Source organism: Nomascus leucogenys, chromosome 21 (assembly GCF_006542625.1).
Source record: "Nomascus leucogenys isolate Asia chromosome 21, Asia_NLE_v1, whole genome shotgun sequence".
NCBI classification, from domain to species: Eukaryota; Metazoa; Chordata; class Mammalia; order Primates; family Hylobatidae; genus Nomascus; species Nomascus leucogenys.
The window spans coordinates 55,179,827-55,201,969 of NC_044401.1; the positions used below are offsets into that span (position 1 = coordinate 55,179,827).

Below are 22,143 nucleotides of genomic sequence, written 5' to 3' on the forward strand. Positions count from 1 at the left end.
GACTAGTTTTTGTATTTTTTGTAGAGATGGGGTTTAACCACGTTACCCAGGCTGGTCTCAAACTCCTGAGCTCAAGCAATCCATGATTGGGCTCCCAAAGTGTTGGGGTTAAAGGCATGAGCCACTGTGCCTTGCCTCCCTCTTATAATTGAAAAAAAAAAAAAAAAATGTAGAAGCCTGGGCAACATGCTGAAACTCTTCTTTACAAAAAATACAAAAATTAGCTGAGTGTGGTGGCACATGCCTGTGGTCCTAGCTACTCAGGAGGCTGAGATAGGAGGATTACTTGAATCCCGGAGGTGGAGGTTGCCGTGAGCCAAGATTGTGCCACTACACTCCAGCCTGGGCAATAGAGCAAAGCCCTGTCTCAAAAAGTAGAGCCAATAGTGAATACAAAGAAGAATGAATTGCTGGGCACTGTGGCTCTCACCTGTAATCCCAGCACTTCGGGAGGCCAAGGCAGGTGGATCATTAGGTCAGGAGTTCGAGATCAACCTGATGAACATGTTAAAACCCTGTCTCTACTAAAAATACAAAAATTAGCTGGGTGTGGTGGTGCGCACCTGTAGTCCCCAGCTACTCAGGAGGCTGAAGCAGGAGAATCGCTTGAACCCGGGAGGCAGAGACTACAGTGAGCCGAGATTGCACCACTGGACTCCAGCCTGGGCGACAGAGCAAGACTCCGTCTCAAAAAAATAAAAACACATTTCTTATTCCAAGTGCCTTTCTATTTTCTGTTTCAGACTTCCTTTTTTTTTTTTAATTTCTGAGACAGAGTCTCGTTCTAATGCCCCGGCTGGAGTGCAGTGGCATGATCTTGGCTCACTGCAGCGTCTGCCTCCTGGGTTCAATCAAGTCTTCTTCCTCAGCCTCCCAAGTACCTGGGACTACAAGCATGCGCCACCATACCCGGCTAATTTTTTTTGTATTTTTAGTAGAGACAGCCTCTTGCCATGTTGGCCAGGCTGGTCTCAAACTCCTGACCTCAGGTGATCCACCTGCCTCAGCCTTCCAATGTGCTGGAATTACAGGTGTGAGCCACTGCACAGGTAGACTTCCTTTTTTTTTGTTTGTTTGAGACGAAATCTGTCACCCAGACTAGAGTGCGGTGGTGCGATCTCAGCTCACTGCAACCTCTGCCTCCCCATGCCTCAGCCTCCCAAGTAGCTGGGACTATAGCTGCGCCACCATGCCCGGCTAGTTCTTTTTGTATTTTTAGTAGAGATGGGGTTTCACCATGTTGGCCAGGCTGGTCTCGAACTCCTGAACTCAAGTGATCTGCCCTCCTCGGCCTCCCAAAGTGCTGGGATTACAGGCGTGAGCCACCACGCCCAGCCTTCAGACTTCCTATTTAAAGCAAGATGAGGCCGGGCACGGTGGCTCAAGCCTGTAATCCCAGCACTTTGAGAGGCCAAGGTGGGCGGATCACAAGGTCAGGAGATTGAGACCATCCTGGCTAACACAGTGAAACCCCATCTCTACAAAAAATACAAAAAATTAGCCAGGTGTGGTGGCGGGCGCCTGTAGTCCCAGCTACTCGGGAGGCTGAGGCAGGAGAATGACATGAACCCGGGAGGCGGAGCTTGTAGTGAGCCGAGATCACACCACTGCACTCCAGCCTGGGCGACAGAGCGAGACTCCATCTCAAAATAAATAAATAAATAAATAAATAAGAATATTGTCTGGCAATACAGCTGCACCCATGCTACCCAGTGACCCAAACACAATGCCAAAGAAAGTGACAACTTTTTCATTATAATACCTCCTTTGTTCCCAAATCCACTAAGCCCAAGTCCTATGCTTCTGCCTACACTAACCTTGAGAAAGGGGACTCTCCTGGCAATAGGAGGTGTCAGCATACTCTCCAGCTTCTGGGAGAGATCTTCCAGCAAGAAAAGCAGCTCAGGGGGCCCAAGTTGCACAACTTCTGTAGCCTGTCACATGGAGGAAAGGATTAGTTCCAAGAATGTCCTAGTCATTTCATGATAATTTTCTTCTTTCTTTTTTGTAAATGTGCAGTGGCAAGATCATAGCTATTCCAGCCTTGAACTCCTGGGCCCAAGTTATCCTCCCATCTCAGCCTCCTGAGTAGCTGGGACTATAGGCACATGCAACCATGCCCAGCTATTTTTTTTTTTTTTTTAATTAATAAGAAATGAGGTCTCACTATATTGCCCAAGCTGGTCTCAAACTCCTGGGCTCAGATGATCCTTCTGCCTCGGCCTCCCAATGTGCCAGGATTACAGGTATGAACCACCACACCTGGGCCCAGCGAATTTTTAAATTTTGTTATATAGATGGGGTCTCACTTTGTTGCCCAGGCTGGTTTCAACCTCCTGGGCTCGAGCAATCCTCCTGCCTTGGCCTCCCAAGGTATTGGGATTATGGACAGGCATGAGCCACCACACCTGGCTATTTCATGTTAATACTTCCCAATGGATGAAAAAAAAATTTTTTTTTTTTTGAGACAGAGTCTTGTTCCGTCACCCAGGCTGGAGGGCAGTGGCACGATCTTGGCTCACTACAACCTCTGCGTCCCCGGTTCAAGCAATTCTCCTGCCTCAGCCTCCCAAGTAGCTGGGATTACAGGTGCCCACCACCATGCCTGACTAATTTTTGTATTTTTAGTAGAGATGGGTTTCATCATGTTGGCCAGGCTAGTCTCAAACTCCTGACCTCCGGTGATACGCCTGTCTCGGCCTCCCAAAGTGCTGTGATTAGAGGCGTGAGCCACCGCGCCCGGCCAGGTAAATAATTTGACTTTTATTTATTTATTTACTTATTTTTGAGACAGCGTCTCGCTCTGTTGCTCAGGCTGGAGTGCAATATTGTGTTCACAGCTCACTGCAGCCTCAACCTCCTGGACTCAAGTGATGGTCCCACCTCAGCCACCCAGGTAGCTGGGATCACAGGTGTGCGTCACCATGCCTGGCTACTTTTTTTTTTTTTTTTTTTTTAATTTTTTGTAGAGATAGGTCTCACTGTGTTACCTAGGCTGGTCTCAAACTCCCAGTACTTTGGGAGGTCAAGGCAGGCAGATCATTTGAGGTCAGGAGTCTGAGACCAGCCTGGCCAATATGGTGAAATCCCATCTCTACTAAAAATACAAAAATTAGCTGATGTGGTTGTGGGCACCTGTAATCCCAGCTGCTTGGGAGGCTGAGGCAGGAGAATCGCTTGAGCTCAGGAGGCAGAGGCTGCAGTGAGCCAAGATCGCACCACTGTACTCCAGACTGACAGACAGAGGAAGACTCCATCTCCAACAAACAAAAAGACTAGCCGGATGTAGTGGGGCATGCCAGTGGCCCTAGATACTTGGAAGGCTGAGTTGGGAGGATCACTTGATCCTTGAACCCAGGAGTTCAAGGCTGCAGTGAGCTATGATCTTGCCACTGCACTTCAGCCTGGGTGACAGAGCAAGACTCTGTCTCTAAAAAGAAAAAACAGGCAAGGGAGGAAATTGCACCCATCTCATATAAAAGATAGCTATTATGCTCTGTCATATAATAAAGTCAAGCATGTCCAAAATAAATATTTGGAATAGTAAAATAATAATTCAAGACAGGATAGTTTAGAAGACATACTTTTTCTCTATAAATTCCTCTGTATACCTTTCCAGTTGTGGATCCAAGATGCATTTCCTAAATATCCTGTGATTTAAAAAATGACCTTGAATGCCACAAGCAGGGTTTGGAAAAAAAAAAAAAAAAAAAAAGACTAATTCAAGGGAATTTCACTTGTCTGTTCATTAAATAATCCTTTCATACTTCTTTTCATCTAATGTTTTGCTACTATTAACTCTGGGCGGGATCCCAGAGTGATCCCAGTGGAATAACTATATTACACTGCCAGAAGCAGAATGGGTGAAATACAGTCTCACTGCAAACTGCTCACTCAATACACATTTATGTGGACTCTCCTAAGGGCAAGATGATGTAGAAAGATTAAAAAAAAAAAAAAGATATGGCTGGGCGCGGTGGCTCACACCTGTAATCCCAACACTTTGGGAGGCCGAGGCCGGCGGATCATGAGGTCAGGAGATCAAGACCATCCTGGTTAACAACGGTGAAACCCTGTCTCTACTAAAAATATAAAAAAGTTAGCCAGGCATGGTGGCAGGCGCCTGTAGTCCCAGCTACTCGGGAGGCTGAGGCAGGAGAATGGTGTGAACCCGAGAGGCGGAGCTTGCAGTGAGCCAAGATCCCGCCACTGCACTCCAGCCTGTGCGACAGAGCGAGACTCCATCTCAAAAAAAAAAAAAAAAAAAAAGATACTATTTCTGTTCTGAAGGTACCCACATTCGTGTAAATTTCAGGTGAAAATTAATGCTATTTCAATTTCTCTTAACCTGGAGAAATTCTACTCTCTGTCTCTGATGAAATCCCATCTCAAAAGTTACTTTATCTGTGAAAATGTTCTCTACTCCCAACTTCAATATAAACATCATTCTCTCACTAGAGTTTCACTAGTCCTTGGTTCGGACCATTAATACCGTATTTGGCATCAATAAAGCTATGGGGCCAGGCACGGGTGCTTGCGCCTGTAATCCCAGCACTTTGGGAGGTCAAGGCGGGTGATCACGAGGTCAGGAAATCGAGACCATCCTGGCTAACACGGTGAAACCCTGTCTCTATAAAAAATGTACAAAAAATTAGCCGGGCGTGATGGCGGGCGCCTGTAGCCCCAGCTACTCAGGAGGCTGAGGCAGCAGAATGGCGTGAACCCGGGAGGCAGAGCTTGCAGTGAGCAGAGATTGCGCCACTGCACTCCAGCCTGGGCGACAGAGTGAGACTGTCTCAAAAAAAAAAAAAAAATTAATAATAATAATAAAGCTATGGTACTGCTAGCTATTTCCACTTCTTTGATTACATTAGAAGCTATTCGAAGGCAAGCATGATACTCTATGTACTACTGAAATACAAGTGCCTTGATTAGTGGCAAACACAAAATAGGACTCAGTAAGCAACTGTCGGATGCTGAACAAATGTTGTGAAAAAGTGAAAAAGGGCAATGACTTCTAAGAACCAGAAGCGTGCTCCTCTACAAAAATAATCTAGGTAGCTTATTATTATTATTAGTAGTAGTAGTAACCTAAATGTAAGGATTACATCATTGGCATGATATTTTATAATGTCTGACACATTATTAAAAACCTTATGACTTACAAACACCAGTATGAGGATGATTATTCGTCATTACTTTCACATATAAAGGCGTTTAAAGTCAGTCTAACTTCTCTCCTCAGTGTCACAGTGTTCTTTGTGAAATAAGAATAGACCTGAGGAACTTTCTGAAAGAAGATTCAATTCTGAGATCCTAGCCTGTCACTTACTTCAGTGTGCATTTCAGTATCTAAGATGAACTTTGTCACAAGTCCACAATGTAGAATAGAGAAGACCTCAATGTCCAGCTCTCGGAAAAAAGCATGGGAATTATGTAGTAACAATGATGTCTTTTCTTCCTTCCCTGTGAACTCCTATGGGGAAGTCACAGCAACAAAGAGAATAAATAAATCTTCTATATTAATCAAATTTTAATAAAAACTTCAAAGTGCAAATATGCATTTATTTAATGCAAAAAATTACATTTTCATTATAATAACAACTTCCTCTAGCCAAAGTCCCTAAATATTCCTAAGACAGAGCACCTAATTTAAGATGGGGATACAAGTCACACATCAAGACCCTTAGCTGGTTTCTATTTAGGGATGATCTATTAGGCAAATCAAGACATTTAGGTCTAGTACAGAAAACTGTGAGCTGGCCGGGCGTGGTGGTTCACGCCTGTAATCCCAGCACTTTGGGAGGCTGACGTGGGTGGATCACGAGGTCAGGAGTTTGAGACCTGCCTAGCCAAGATGGTGAAACCCCGTCTCTACTAAAAATACAAAAACTAGTTGGGTATGGTGGTGCATGCCTATAATCCCAGCTACTTGGGAGGCTGAGGCAGGAGAATCGCTTGAACTCGGGAGGTGGAGGTTGCAGTGAGCCAAGATTGCACCACTGCACTCCAGCCTGGGTGACAGAGCGAGACTCCATCTCAAAAAAACAAAACCAAACAAAACCAAACAAAACAAAACAAAAAACTGTGAGCTTAGGGGCCAGAATGATCTGGCTTCAAACGCTAGCTCCAGCATTTATTAACTGTGTGACTGCGCAAGTCACTTGCCCTCCCTGGGTCTTAGTTTCCTCCTTTATTAAATGTGGTATTAATATAAAACTTGGGCTCTTACAGAAACTATACCTAATAAATATACAATAAATGGTGGCTGATCAACAGAAATAATTGGGATCCATGTGGTCCACGCAATTTCAAACACATGAAACTCATTCTGCAAACAGTACAAATGTAAAGTAAAAGGGAACTACTGATAATAAAGTACCTCAAGAGAGAATTCAATATACTGCTGGGGTACAAAAAAGGGAGTAAAACAGTCAAGAAAATAATTAGAAAAAAACAGTCAACAATGTGTGGCAGGAATAAGGACCTAAAGTCTAATCTGAACTTTGCTACTAAGGAGATTACTCCAAGGCCTAAGAGAGTTTTGGCTCACTGTTTCCTAATTTTTTTTCTTTGTAAAATGCAGAGAATAAAGCTTGGTTTCTGTTAATCTCACTGGGATGTCACAAACCTTCACGGATACCCATCATTCCAATACCTTGTTCAGCGGGCCTTTATGAGATGGAGTAGGGTCACATTCTGAATTTTTCTCTTCTGAAAGTGTGTCAGAGGAGGATGTCTTGCTGCCATCTGTTTTTTGTTTCCTTTCTTTTATATTAAAAAGAGAAAAGTGACTCAAGTAATTAATAATCATGTTTGCCAAATATCATTGCCCTCAGAAAACAACCTGTTGGAAACTGCCTAGAGGTAGAAGAGGTAATTTTATAACCCTAAATTACAGTGTATTTATAAATCTAATAAAGAAAGAGTTCAGTTTTACAATTGTTCCAATTACTGATGCCATGATACACATAACTTTTCGGTTAATTCAATGAAGCTTATTTGGAGACACAAGACAAGAGGAAAAGAACATACTTACCTATTTTTCCTTTCTTTCTGATTTTTGCTGAAATAGCAGTAACAGTATGAGGTGTTATATCTAAAGTTTCCACGTCAAAGTTTCCAAGAGGAGGGACATAGTCTGGGGTGACTGAAACAAACAGCAGGCTGAAGCTCAATGTGTACCAATTACACACCACCATTAGACTTGAAATTCAGTCACTCCATTGGCTAAAAACTAGTTTCCAAAATTACCAAGCATGGCTGAATGCTTATAAGACATATTCAAGTCATCTGACATTGTTTTGGCATAGCAAAATGGTCAGAGATAACACAGAAATGTCATATTAAGTATGATCAATTATCATAAAACCACTTTAAATAATGATATAACAAACAGAAAAAAACTAAAACAAACATTTAAAATCTAAATGGTGGCCAGGCAGGGTGGCTTGTGCCTGTAACACCAAGCACTTTGGGAGGTCAAGGTGCGTGGATCACCTGAGGTCAGGAGTTTGAGACCAGCCTGGTCAACATGGTGAAACCCTGTCTCTACCAAAAATACAAAAATGAGCCAGGTGTGCTGGCAGACGCGTGTAATCCCAGCTACTTGGGAGGCTGCGGCAGGAGAATTACTTGAACCCAGGAGGCAGAGGTTGTAGCAAGCAGAGATCGCACCACCACACTCCAGCCTGGGCAACAAAGCAAGCCTGTCTCAAAACAAAACAAAACAAACAAAAAAAAAAACGGGGAAGGTATATGTATTTATGGCGTACATGAGATATTTTGATACAGGTACACAATGTATAATAATCACATCAGGGTAAATGGGGTATCCATCATCTCAAGCATTTATCATTTCTTTGTGTTACAAACAATCCAATTATACTATTTTAGTTATTTTTAAATGTACAGTAAGTTATTGTTGACTGTAGTCACCCTGTTGTGCTATCAAAAACTAGATCTTGGCTGGGCTCTCTGGCTCATATCTGTAATCCCAGCACTTTGGGAGGCCGAGGCAGGTGGATCACTTGAGGTCAGGAGTTCGAGACCAGCCTGGCCAACATGGTGAAACCCCATCTCTACTAAAAGTAAAAATTAGCTGGGTGTGGTGGTGCACACTTCTAGTCCCAGCTACTCAGGAGGCTGAGGCAGGAGAATTGCTTGAACCCAGGAGGCAGAGGTTGCAGTAAGCCAAGACCGTGCCACTGCACTACAGCCTGGGTGACAGAGCAAGACTCCATCTCAAAAACAGAAAAACAACTAGATCTTATTCATTCTATCTAATTATATTTTTGAACCTATTAACCACCCTCATTTTTCCCAGTCCCCCAACCACAATTACCCTCCCCAGCCTCTGGTAACCATACTTCTACTCTATCTCCATGAGTTAAATTATTTTAATTTTCAGCTCCCACAAATATGTGAAAATATGTTGTGCCTGGCCTATTTCACTTAACATAATGTCCTCCAGTTCCATCTGTATTGTTGCAAACAACAGGATCTCATTGTTTTTTATGGCTGAATAGTACTCCATTGTGTATATGTACATTTTATCCACTCACCCACTGATAGACACTTAGGTTGCTTTCAAATCTTGACTATTGTGAATAGTGCTGCAATAAACATGGGAGTGCAGATATCTCCGTGGTATACGGATTTCCTTTCTTTTGGGTATATACCTACCAGTGGCATTCCTGGATCATATATGGTGATTCTATTTTTAGTTTTTTGAGGAAACTCCAAACTGTTCTCCATAGTGCTTGTACTAATTTACATTCCCACCATGTACAAAGGTTCTCTTTTCTCCATATTCTCACCAGCATCTGTTACTGCCTGTCTTTTGCATAAAAGCCATCTTAACTAGGGTGAGATGATATCTCATGGCAGTTTTGATTTGCATTTCTCTGATGCTCAGTGATGTTGAGCACCTTTTCACATATCCACCATTTGTATGTCTTCTTTTGAGAAATGTCTATTCAGACCTTTTACCCATTTTTCAGTCCGAATAATTTTTTTTCCTATCTTTATATATTCCAGTTATCAGTCCCTTGTCAGATACATAGTTTGCAAATATTTTCTCCCATTCTGTGGGTTGTCTCTTCACTTTGGTGTTTCCTTTGCTATGCAGAGGAAAGGAACTTAACTTTTTAACTTAATGTGATCCCATTTGTCCATTTTTGCTTTGGTTGCCTGTGCTTGTAGGGTATTCCTCAAGAAATCTTTGCCCACTCTAATGTCCTGAAGAGTTTTCTGAATGTTTTTTGTTATTGTTGTTGTTAATAGTTTCATAATTTGAAGTCTTAGATTTAAGTCTATAATCCATTTTGATTTTTGTATATGGCAAGAGATAGGGGTCTAGTTTCATTCTCCTGCATATGGATATCCAGTTTTCCCAACACCATTTATTGAAGAGAGTGTCTTTCCCCAATGTATATTCTTGGCACATTTGCTGAGAATGAGTTCATTGTAGGTATATGGATTTATTTCTGGGCTCTCTTCTGTTCCATTGGTCTATGCATCTGTTTTTATGCCAGCACCATGCTGTTTTGGTTACTATAGCTCTGTAGTATAATTTGAAGTCAGGTAATGCGATTCCTCCAGTTTCATTCATTTTACTCAGGACAGCTTTGGCTATTCTGGGTCTTCGGTGGTTCCATGTAAATTTTAGGCTTTTTTTTCTATTTCTGTGAAGAATGTCATTGGTATTTTGATAGGGATTGCCTTGAATCTGTAGATTGTGTTGGGTAGCATGGAAATTTTAACAATATTAATTCTTCCGATCCATGAACATGAAGTATCTTTCCTTTTTTTATTTGCTCTTCAATTTCTTGCATCAATGTTTCATAGTTCTCATTATAGTGCTCTTTCACTTCTTTGGTTAAGCTTACTCCTATTTTATCTGTAACTTTTGTTTATTTTATTTGTAACTATTGTAAATGGATTACTTTCTTGATTTTTTTCAGATTCTTAGTTGTTGGCATACAGAAATGCTACTCATTTTTATATGATGATTTTGTATCTTGCAACTTTACTGAATTTATCTAATAGTTTTTTGGTAGAGTCTTTAGGCTTTTCCAAATATAAGATCATATCATCTGCAAACAAGGATAATTTAACATCTTCCTCTCCAATTTGGATGCCCTTTCTTTCTTTCTCTTGTCTAATTGTTCTAGCTAGGACTTCCAATACTGTACTGTATAACAGTGGTATTATATAAGTGGGTATCCTTGTCTTGTTCCAGATCTTAGAGGAAAGGCTTTCAGTTTTTCCCTGTTCAGTTTAATAGTAGCTATGGGTCTATACCCAGTTTTCTGAGGGTTTTTTATGATGAAAGGATGAATTTTATAAAATTTTTTTAAGCATCAATTTAAATATCATGTGGTTTTTGTCCTTCATTCTGTTGATAGGATGTATCACATTGATTTACATATGTTGAACAATCCTTGCATCCCTGGGATAAATAATCCCATTTGGCCATGATGAATGATCTTTTTTTTGTTTGTTTTTGAGATGGGAGTCTCGCTCTGTCACTCAGGTTGGAGTGCAGTGGCACGATCTTGGCTTACTGCAACCTCTGCCTCCCAGGTTCGAGCGATTCTCCTGTCTCAGCCTCCAAAGTAGCTGGGATTACAGGTACCCACAACCACGCCTGGCTAATTTTTGTATGTTTAATACAGACACGGTTTCACCATGTTGGCCAGGCTGGTCTCGAATTCCTGACCTCAAGTGATCCACCCGCCTTGGCTTCCCAAAGTGCTGGGATTACAGGCGTGAGCCACCTCGTGCCTGGCCGATATTTTTAACGTGTTGCTGAATTAGGTTTGCTAGTATTTTGTTAGGATTTTTGTATCAACGTTCATCAGGGATATTGGCCTGAGGTTTCTTTTTCTGATGTGTCTTTGTCTGGTTTTGGTATCAGGGAAAGCTAAGTGCTTTATTGCCTCACTACTGGCCTAGTAGTACTACCAGTATAGGACACTTCCCTTACCTGCCAAGTACTTTTCCAGGATTATTTGCAATTCTACAATGTGCTTTAACCGGGTGAGCACCTTCCCCTTCATCTCAGGTGATGTTTCCTGGCAGAAGGCATTCACAATCTGCAAAGTACAAATTACATTCTCATACTTCCAAATGTTCAGATTTTAATCTTGTTTGTATTATTTATCCAGAGCTGAGAGATGTCTATGAAAAGCAGGATCTTTGAGTTTAGTCTGTAATAGAACTGTCCTCAGCAACGTGGTATAGAGAAAAAAAATCTCTGGGCCAAAATATAGGAGATTCAGCCAGGCGCGGTGGCTCATGTCTGTAATCCCAGCACTTTGGGAGGCCGAGGCAGGAGGATCACTTGAGGCCAGGAGCTCGAGACCAGTCTGGCCAACATGGTGAAAGCCCATGTCTACCAAAAATACAAAAATTAGCTGGGCATGGTGGCACACATCTGTAATCCCAGCTACTAGGGAGGCTGAAGCAGGAGAATTGCCTGAACCTGGGAGGCGGAGGTTGCCATGAGCCGAGATTGAGCCACCACACTCCAGCCTTGGTGACAGAGCAAGACTCTGTCTCAAAAAAACAAAAAAGGAAGGAGATTAGGCTTGTGACCCTAGTTTTACTTATTACTAGTTATGTTACAAGGTAGAATAGCCAGAGAGCACACAATTTGGTGAAACAAGTTCTATACTGCTACTTACTAACTGTGTGACCTTGGCTGAGTCTTTAATCTTTCTAAGTATTTCCTCATAAAGAAATGAGTCCAGCACTTGGTACAGTGTAAGTACTTAAAAATTTTTAATGACTTTGAACTCCCTATACTTGAAATTTGTATGTGTAAAATGAGGACAATAGCTATCCTGCCCATATCATAATAGAGATGTGGTAATCAAATAAGCTCATTCAAGTGCACAAAAATTCCTGAAATAATATGTGAGAGGAAGACAGTGAGGTAGAGATATAAGATGTTGCCATCGTTGTCATTATCACTAAACACAAATATGTTCTAATGGGAGGGAAACTACCACCACTCACTGAATCAAAACAGTAGGCATATGCCTGTGCTAGGACCAACAGTAGTTCCACAGTGAAGAAGGTGAGAAGGTCATTCTAGGCAGAAGGCAGCTTGGAGAAAATAAAGCACGGGCAATGTGAAGTGAATTCTAAGTATTCTCATTTGGCTACATAAGGAGGTTCATATAATTGGGGAGTGGTGGGACATAACAGCTAGAGAAGCACACGGGGGTTAGTGCTTGGTGAGGACTTCTAGGGAGTCTTCTGGGAACTAAGAAAATAGTTTTGAGAAAAACTATGCACAATAAGTGAAACATCCTATTAACTCTGCTCACCTCTCGGAACCAGTTGAGAGTAAGAAATATGAGAGAGCACATGAATGAACACTCTTTAGCAGACATGGACTCCAACCTCTCTCCAGGCTCCAGGTCAGTTAGGAATACAGGACAATCTGAGAGAGAACAAACATTTCCAACTACCTTTAGTGCAAGCCAATAAAACATGGAGGTTGCCTCTGCAGCTAGCTCTCCTTGCTATTTACTTTCCCCTTTAACTCATATTTGAAGGCCAAGATCTGATTAAAATATTTGTATATCATATAGCAATCAACAAATATAATTAGAAAGTTTTTGCAGCAATTGATTTGTTAACACAATGGGATTCTGTATGTACTATTTTGTCTTTGGAATTCCAATGCTAAACTATTCTGTTGAAGTTAGAAAATTCCTCCCCACATATACCATGTACTGATCTGCCCTTTCCCTAAGTTTACCAAAGAAAGAGTATAAAGAAGAAAGGATCTGATGACTTCATCCCATACCTAGTAGACCATCAATCTCCTCCAAGTTTCCGTTATGCTGTCTCTCCACACAAAGTCTCAGTAACCGGAAATACGGAGCCAGGCACAGTGGAGACACCAATCTGAGAAGGAAAAATAAATTTCTAGACCACACTTCATAGGTGTATTACTCCACGTACATAGGGAGCTATTACTCCACATACATAGCGAGCACAACTTCTTTTTTTGAGACAGAGTCTTGCTCTGTCACCCAGGCTGGAGTGCAGTGGCATGATCTCAGCTCACTGCAACCTCTGCCTCCCAGGTTCAAGCAATTCTCCTGCCTCGGCCTCCTGAGTAGCTGGGATTATAGGCGCATGCCACACTGCCCAGCTAATTTTTGTATTTTTAGTAGAGACGGTGTTTCACCACGTTGGCCAGAAAGTAATCTCGAAATATCTGTTGGCTCACACAAGGCAATATAAATCTCAAGCCAAGGATCCAAGAAAAAACAAGGAATCTGCCCCATTCTCCCTAAGCTCTCCAAATACTATTGTCTCGAGAGAAACTTTTTTGACTCAACTTCCCCACCAAGAACTGTGGAATTCCCCGTGAACATTCAAAACACTAACAGGTTTAGAAAAGAAAAACTATACTGACTTTTGGCCTGATTCCTGTGAAGTCACCGGACCCCCATCTTTTGCAAAGTCCTGAGAAAACAGCAGTGGCAGGAGGTTTATGGCGATCCCATCCTGAGTGTTGTATTCTTCCAGTCCATACAGCGCTTTCACAGGAAATGGAAAGTCACTGCAGAGAAAAACCAGACTCTGATGCTGCAGCTCAGGAATACGCAAGGCTACAGGGAAAACCACTAGAGCAAACCAATTTCAAATACAACATCATGGGGAGAAATTAGAAACAGAAGAACAAACAGTGAACCTTTTAGGAATTTTGGAGCTAAGGGTGCAGAGGTGCTGGGGTTGGGAGGAAAGAAGCTGTGGGACTGGGCAGCTGTGGCTGAGGTCAAGGGTATTCTGAAGTTTGTATCAGCTACTGACAGAATTGATGTAACTTCACCAGTACAACCAAGCCAGCAGGTAAACAATACCTACCCTTCGGGAACAACACAGGAGTCCACTACGAAGGCATCCTGGAAATCATTGCAGATGGTATGCCCAACCCATTCCTTCAGGAAGCAAACAAACAAAAAGGGCAGTGCAGGGTGTACTTGCTGTAGAGCCCTAGATAAATTACTCTTAACCTTTCTAAGTCTCAGTTCCCTCATTTCTAAAAAGAAATAATAAATATTTCATTATTGTGAAGTAGAGAAGAGAGAGTGCGTAAAAAGCACTTAGCACAAGGCCTAGCATAGAATAGGGCTCTCAGACAGATAGTAGCCATCATCATTAACAAAGTCAATCTCTTCTTTACTATTGTGATTGTTATTAAGTGAAGGAGGCCTCAGAGAAGAGCCGTGAGGCAGGGTAGGGCAGAAAAGCCTTTCCCAGTTAGAATTTAGGGGAGGTCACAGGATGATCTATTTTCACACTGCAACAGAAAGACTTGAATAGTAAAGCGGCTCTCATGCTTTACTGCTTTAAGAAAAGACAATTGGCTTTACCAGGGCTTTTGGATCCAGCTTTTCATGTTGGATCAGGTTGGCAAATTCATCATAGTAAAGTGCAGAGGCCTGAGGAGACTGCTCACTGCAGGAATGAACCAACTGCAACAAGGAGGTCACCTGGAGCAAAGAGGAAGAATGGTTTAAACCTTGGGCTGCCAATCCTTCCCAAACTCCACTCGCCCCATTCAAGATTGTTTTTTCACTTTCTGATTTTACTGGCAAAGCTCTACGTCTCACTTGAAGTTTTCCTGAATGTTCTGACTTGTCTGTCTCTTTCTGATATCATCCCTTTTCCAATCTGCCAGACACTGCAGCCAGATTAATTTTTCTAAAGTAAAGCTTTGATTTGCCATCTCCATGCTAAGAAACCCTTAAGGAATACCTCTGCCTAAAGAATGAAATAAAAATGTATTACTTTACATGCAAGGCTCTCTGTTTTCTCTCTCAATTAGCTTTTTCTTTTTTTCTTTTGAGACGGAGTCTTGCTCTGTCGTCCAGGCTGGAGTATAGTAGTGTGATCTCGGCTCACTGCAACCTCCACTTCCCATATTCAAGCAATTCTCTTGCCCCAGCCTCCTGAGTAGCTGGGACTACAGGCGCCTGCCACCGTGTCCCGCTAAATTTTTTGTACTTTTATTAGAGATGGGATTTCACCCTGTTGGCCAGGCTGGTCTCAAACTCCTGACCTCAAGTGATCCTCCTGCCTTGGCCTCCCAAAGTGCTGGGATTACAGTCGCAAGCCACCGTGCCCTGCCTGAACTAGCTTTATGTCCCACTTTCCAATTATATACTTATTTGTCCCCATGCTTCAACCAAAGTGTTATTCCATAAAAATGGCATATCTTTCTTGCTAAGACTTTATAATTTAATTAGAGAGATTAAATGGAAATAGAAATAAATGCAACTGGCCCAGGGGTGGTGGCTCACATCTGTAATCCCAGTGCTTTGGGAGGCTGATGGGGGCAGAGTTTGAGACCAGCCTGGTCAACGTAGCAAAACCCTGACATGGTGAAACCCCATCTCTACTAAAAATATAAATTTAGCTGGGCATGGTGGTGCATGCCTGTGATCCCAGCTACTTGGGAGGCTGAGGCAGGAGAATCGCTTGAACTTCGGAGGCACCACTGCACTCCAGCCTTGGCGACAGAGTTGAGACTCCATCTAAACATAAATAAAAAAACATAAAAATAAATGCAACCCAAGCCAGTAGTTTCCAACTGTCAGAAAACCACAGAAGTAGGAGTTCAGGAAAACTTCTTTTTCAAAAGAAGCACTTTCTGGTGAACTGACAGTGACTAGAAGCAATTCCTCAGTTACTCATAAACATATCCAATTACATTATAAGAACTCGGCCAGGCGAGGTGGCTCACGCCTGTAATCCCAGCACTTTGGGAGGCTGAGGCAGGTGGATCACTTGAGTTCAGGAGTTCAGGACCAGCGGGGCCAAAATGGTGAAACCTCGTCTCTACCAAAAACATAAAAAATTAGCCAGGTGTGGTGGTGCGTGCCTGTAATCCCAGCTACTCTGGAGGCTGAGGCAGGAGAATCACTTGAACCTGGGAGGTGGAGGTTGCAGTGAGCCGAGATCTTGCCACTGGACTGCAGCCTGGGTGACAGAGCGAGACTCTCTAAAAAAAAAAAAAAAAAAAAAAGACAGGAAAAAAAAAAGAAAAAAAGAACTCACCTGTGTGCACTGCTCATCACTCAGGTTGGTTCTGTCTTGGGTCAAACTAGATGATTCACTTCTAAAAACAAAGAATTTTTTATTTTATTATTATTATACTTTAAGTTTTAGGGTACAAGTGCACAATGTGCAGGTTTGTTACATATGTATACATGTGCCATGTTGGTGTGCTGCACCCATTAACTCGTCATTTAGCATTAGGTGTATCTCCTAATGCTATCCCTCCCCCCTCACCCCACCCCACAACAGTCCCCGGTGTGTGATGTTCCCCTTCCTGTGTCCATGTGTTCTTATTGTTCAATTCTCACCTATGAGTAAGAACGTCCAGTGTTTGGTAAAAACACAGAATTTTAATTTCACTTTTGTAATATTTTGTAACAACTGCCAATAAGTTTAAGAATTCTGACTTCCCTAGGGTAGGGTAAAGATAAAAGTGCATGAAGGCAGTGAAGAGTATTTATTTTGTCCATACAAAATACAGATTAGAGCATAGGATGGTTATCTTATATATATTTTTTCTTTTTTCTTTTTGGTACGTATTTTTTAAGGGCAAATTAGCAATAATTAGAGGAAGCACTTAATTAGTGCCTATTATGTGCTAAACATTGTTCTAACCCTTTAATGTTCTCAGTGACTCTATGAGGTAAATCCTATTATTATCCTTATTACTGATGTGAGTCTACAAAGGCAGAGAGATAAAGTAACTTACCCAAGGTAATTCAGCTAATAAACAATGGAGCCAGAATTTGACCCTGGGCAAGCAGTATGGCTTCACTGAATGAACTCTTAACCAGTACACTCTGCAACCTCTTCCCATTATTAACGTGTGTCACAGGAGAGTGATGACTATCTGAGCCAGCGGCAGTTGGGGTGGGGTTAGGGGGAGAATTTACTAAGACAGTTGTAGGTAAAGAAAGGCAGATTTCTTAGAGAAGGTATAAAAATATGTTGCAAGAAAGCAATGGGCAGCCAGCAATAGAGGAGCTGACTGCAAGGAAACAACGGCTTGCTGGGGATTTATAGAGTAGTATTTATGATGTATGCTGTATGCCGAAGAGGGCTTTGTGCAGTACTGATAATGCCAAAGTTGCAGTGAGCTAACTTGCAGGTGTCTGGTGATTAAGTTGGGCGCAGGAGAGCTGCATGTCCTGCACCATGAAAAAAGGCAGACTTATATACTTTCTGTCTTTGCTTTCTTTGCTCCCACCATTCTGACTCCTTTTCCCTAATTAGGATTCCACAATGTGGATTCTAAAGATATCTCCTGATGTCTCAGAAAATAAATTCCAAGGAGCATGAACTGATATCCAATGTCGGTTTGTAATGGCAACATCTTATCAAGCCCCCAAACTGATATTTCTTTAGATTCTACAAATGGGGCCTCAAGGAACAAGGTGAGGGGAAATACACAAGATCTTATTTGTACCAAATGTATAAAGTTCCCGACAGGAATGACACAGCAATGTAGACACCTGCATTGTCTAATGCCTATATCAGGAGCAGATAAAGAAAAATGCATTCTAAAAGAATCAGGGTTCCCGTTTTGTGCAGAGATTTCTAGAATTTTACCTCTAGGCAATCCTTAATTTTTAACCACAGACTGTAATGGCTAGGAACACAATCCAGCAAAACATATACATGGTAATATATACAGTCACGATTAGAAGGGAAAATGGAAAAGTAGCAAAACACATTTGCTCGTTTCTCTTACAGTTGTAAATTCTACTGCTAAAATGATGTCTATGAGATGTAACACTTTGTTAGTAAGATTAACTGATCTTAAACCACAGAAGTCAGAATCTCCACGTGTACCTGTCTGCCGCCATGATGCCAGCCATGGTGACAGCACCAATAATCCCAATGAGTTTGTACTTGAATACGGTGCTAGAGAGCTGCTTTCTTATCACCAAGTGCATGTCATCCTGCAATGAGATGATGAAGAAAGATGAAAATGCTGGAATGGCACAGCAAAAGAAGGTATGGATATTGAGCCATATAGCTAGACTATAAAGGCTGTTATTGTTTACTGCTTTTTTTTTTTTTTTTTGAGACGGAGTTTCATTCTTGTTGCCCAGGCTAGAGTGCAAAGGCGCAGTCTCGGCTCACTGCAACCTCTGCCTCCCAGGTTCAAACGATTCTCCTGCCTCAGCCTCCTGGGTAACTGGGATTACAGGCGCCCGCCACCATGCCCAGCTAATTTTGTATTTTTAGTAGAGATGGGGTTTCACCATGTTGGCTAGGCTGGTAAACTCCTGACCTCAGGTGATCCACCAGCCTTGGCCTTCCAAAATGCTGGGATTACAGGTGTGAACCACCACACCCAGCCCTGTGTGTCTTCAGCAAGTCAATTCATCTCTCCAAGTTTTAATTTTTACGTCTGTGAAATGGGGACTTTTTTTTTTTTCTTTGAGACGGAGTCTCGCTCTGTCGCCCAGGCTAGAGTGCGGTGGCGCCATCTTGGCTCACTGCAAGCTCCACCACCCGGGTTCATGCCATTCTCCTGCCTCAGCCTCCCGAGTAGCTGGGACTACAGGCACCCGCCACCAACCATGCCTGGATAATTTTTTGTATTTTTAGTAGAGACGGGGTTTCACCATGTTAGCCAGGATGGTCTCAATCTCCTGACCTCGTGATCCGCCTGCCATGGCCTCCCAAAGTGCTGGGATTACAGGTGTGATTACGTGCCTGGCCCGAAATGGAGAAGGTTGTTTTAAAGATTAGAGATAAATTATAAAAAACTTCTAGAACAGTGCCTAGCACATGATAGACATTCAATAATATCTTTTATTGTTATTATTTCTATAAGGATATGAAAATTATCATAATGTTGATGACTGCTCAGCCAAAATAATGAACTAGAATAAAATACTCAGGTAAAGATTTAAACATGGAGGCAAGGCTGGGCAAAGTAGCTCATACCTGTCATCCTAACACTGGGAGGCTGAGGCGGCTGGACTGCTTGAACCCAAGAGTTCAAGACCAAAGACCAGCCTGGGTAACATAGCAAAACCTCGTTTCTATAGAAAATACAAAAATTAGCCAGCTGTGGTGGTGCATGCCTGTGGTCCTGGCTACTCGGAAGGCTGGGGTGGGAGGATCACCTGAGCCTGGGAAGTCAAGAACACAGTGAGCCAGGATCACATCACTGTACTCTAGCCTGGGTGACAGAGCCAGACACTGTCTCAAAATAAAATAAAATAATAAAATAAATATTGCTGAAAAACATTAAAGACATAAGTAAATGGAAAGAGCTATTGTCTTCATGGATTGGAAGACACTTAATTTTGCTAATACCATTCAAAGTGATTCAGTGCAATCCTTATCAAAGTCCCACAACATGTTTTGCAGAAACAGAAAGATCCATACCAAAACTTGCATGGAATTTCAAGGGACCCCAAACTGCCAAAACCTTGAAAAAGAACAAAGTTGGAGGGCTCACACTTCCTGATTTCAATATTAATACAAAGCTACAGCAGTCAAAACAGTGTGGTGATGGCAGAAGGACAGACATATAGACCAATGAAATAGAATACAGAGTTCAAAGATAAGCCTTCATATATGTGACAAATTGATTTTAGACAAGGGTGCCAAAATCATTTCAATGGTGAAAGGACCATCTTCTTAACAAATGGCACTGGAAAAACTGGATATCCATGTGCAAAAGAATGAAGTTAAATCCTTAAAATATTAAAATACACTATAAACAAAAATTAACACAAAGTGGATCAAAGACCTAAATTTAAGAGCTAAAACTTTCTCTTAGAAGAAAATAAAAGAAAACCTTCATGACCTTGGATTCGGCAATGGTATCTTAAGCATGACAACCAAAAGGACAAGCAACACAAGAAAAAAATTGATAGAGAGTAGGTCGCACGGCTTTGGAGTGGCAACCTTCGTGGTGCCAGTGACGAAAAAGAGAATTAAATACGGGTGATGTTGAGAAAGGTAAGAAGATTTTTGTTCAGAAGTGTGTCCATTGCCACACAGTGGAAAAGGGAGGCAAGCACAAGACTGGGCCTAATCTCCATGGTCTCTTTGTGTAGAAGACAGGTCAGGCCATTGGATTCTCTTACACAGACACCAGTAAGAACAAAGGCATCACCTGGGGAGATGGTACACTGATGGAGTATTTGGAGAATCCCAAGAAGTACATCCCTGGAAGAAAAATGATCTTTGCCGGAATTAAGAAGGCGGAAAGGGTAAACTTGATAGCTTATCTCAAAAAAGCTACTAATGAGTAATAATTGGCCACTGCCTTATTTATTACAAAACAAATGTCTCATGACTTTTTTATGTGTACCATACTTTAATAGAGGTCATACACCAGAATTCAGATCATGAATGACTGACAGAATATCTTCTTGGGTGGTCCTCATTTAAAACTAAGACTGGCCGGGCGCGGTGGCTCACACTTGTAATCCCAGCACTTTGGGAGGCCGAGGCGGGCAGATCACAAGGTCAGGAGATCGAGACCACAGTGAAACCCCGTCTCTACTAAAAATACAAAAAATTAGCCGGGTGTGGTGGCGGGCGCCTGTAGTCCCAGCTACTCGGAGAGGCTGAGGCAGGACAATGGCGTGAACCCGGGAGGTGGAGCTTGCAGTGAGCCGAGATTGAGCCACTGCACTCCAGCCTGGGTGAAAAATCGAGACTCTGTCTCAAAAAAAAAAAAAAAAAAAAAAAAAAAAAAAAAAAAAAAAAAAAAAAAAAACTAAGACTGGCTTGTGGTTAAATGAATATGTTGTTTTTTAAAAATTTTAATAGTAATTCCAATTCAGTAAATGGTATCACTGTTTACCCCTTCTAAAGATATAATTAGATTTTGTTAGTCATGTTCAACTTTTCACAAAGATGGTGAGTGCCATCTTAAAACTTAATGGAGGCTGGGAGCAGTAGCTCACGCCTGTAATCACAGCACTTTGAGAGGCTGAGACAGGCAGATCATGAGGTCAAGAGATTGAGATCATCCTGGCCAACATGGTGAAACCCCGTCTCTACTAAAAATACAAAAATTAACTGGGCGTTGTGGCGCATGCCCGTAGTCCCAGCTACACGGGAGGCTGAGGCAGGAGAATCGCTTGAACCTGGGAGGCGGAGGTTGGAGTGAGCCAAGATTGTGCCACTGCACTCCAGCCTAGCCCTAGCGACAGAGTAAGATTCCATCTCAAAAAAGAAAGAAAGGAAAAGAAAAAGAAAAAAAATAGATAAATTTGACTTTATTGAAACTAAATACTTTAGTGCATCAAAGGACACTATCAACAGAGTGAAAACCCATAGAATGGGAGAAAATATTTGCAAATCATGTATCTGATAAGGGATCAATATCCAGAATATATAAATAACTCCTATACCTCAACAATGACAAAAACCTAATTTAAAAATGGGCAAAGAGCTGACCACGGTGGCTCGTGCCTGTAATGCCAGCACTTTGGGAGGCCGAGGTGGGTGGATCTCCTGAGCTCAAGCGTTCCAGACCAGTCTGGGTAACATGACTAAACCTCATGTCTACCAAAATTATAAAAAATTAGCTGGGCATGGTGGTGCACACCTGTGGTCCCAGCTACTCAGGAGGCTGACATGGGAGGATCTCTTGAGCCTGGGAGGTGGAGGTTGCAGTAGGCCAAGATAACACCACTGCACTCCAACGTGTGTGACAGAGTGAGATCCCATCTCAAAAACAAAACAAACAAAAATGGGTAAAGGACTTGAATAGACATTTCTACAAAAATACAGAAATGGCCAAGAAGTACATGAAAAGATGCTTAACATCATTAGTCACTAGAAAATGCAAATCAAACCACAATGAGATACCACTTCGCACTCATCAGAATGATTATAATTAAAAAATAGGGCCTGGCGAGGTGGCAGGTACCTGTAGTCCCAGGTACTCAGGAGGCTGAGGTGGGAAGACTGCTTAAGCACGGGATTTTCAGGCTGCAGTGAAGTATGATTGCGCCACTGCACTGCAGCTTGGGTGATGGAGTAAGACCCTATCTAAAAATAATAATAATTTTTAAATTAATTAACAAAAATCAAAAGAAATTTTTAAGAAAG

At 42.0% G+C, this 22,143-nt stretch overlaps 1 protein-coding gene and 1 pseudogene across 1 annotated transcript in view; one reads left to right on the forward strand and one right to left on the reverse strand.

The window, feature by feature from the left end:
* The window catches only part of FANCD2 (FA complementation group D2), a 71,261-nt gene that overhangs the window by 17,970 nt on the left and 31,148 nt on the right, over positions 1 to 22,143 (reverse strand). The window contains exons 19-30 of the mRNA XM_030802032.1: positions 17,902 to 18,011; positions 16,090 to 16,150; positions 14,403 to 14,522; positions 13,894 to 13,967; positions 13,442 to 13,588; positions 12,824 to 12,924; positions 12,339 to 12,454; positions 10,991 to 11,099; positions 7,040 to 7,150; positions 6,659 to 6,768; positions 5,333 to 5,476; positions 1,818 to 1,934 (exon numbers count right to left, since the gene is read on the reverse strand). Coding sequence (XP_030657892.1) covers positions 1,818 to 1,934; positions 5,333 to 5,476; positions 6,659 to 6,768; positions 7,040 to 7,150; positions 10,991 to 11,099; positions 12,339 to 12,454; positions 12,824 to 12,924; positions 13,442 to 13,588; positions 13,894 to 13,967; positions 14,403 to 14,522; positions 16,090 to 16,150; positions 17,902 to 18,011 — 1,320 coding nt within the window. The remainder of the gene's footprint in view (positions 1 to 1,817; positions 1,935 to 5,332; positions 5,477 to 6,658; positions 6,769 to 7,039; positions 7,151 to 10,990; positions 11,100 to 12,338; positions 12,455 to 12,823; positions 12,925 to 13,441; positions 13,589 to 13,893; positions 13,968 to 14,402; positions 14,523 to 16,089; positions 16,151 to 17,901; positions 18,012 to 22,143) is intronic.
* On the forward strand, positions 18,035 to 20,330 carry LOC105738794 (annotated as a pseudogene).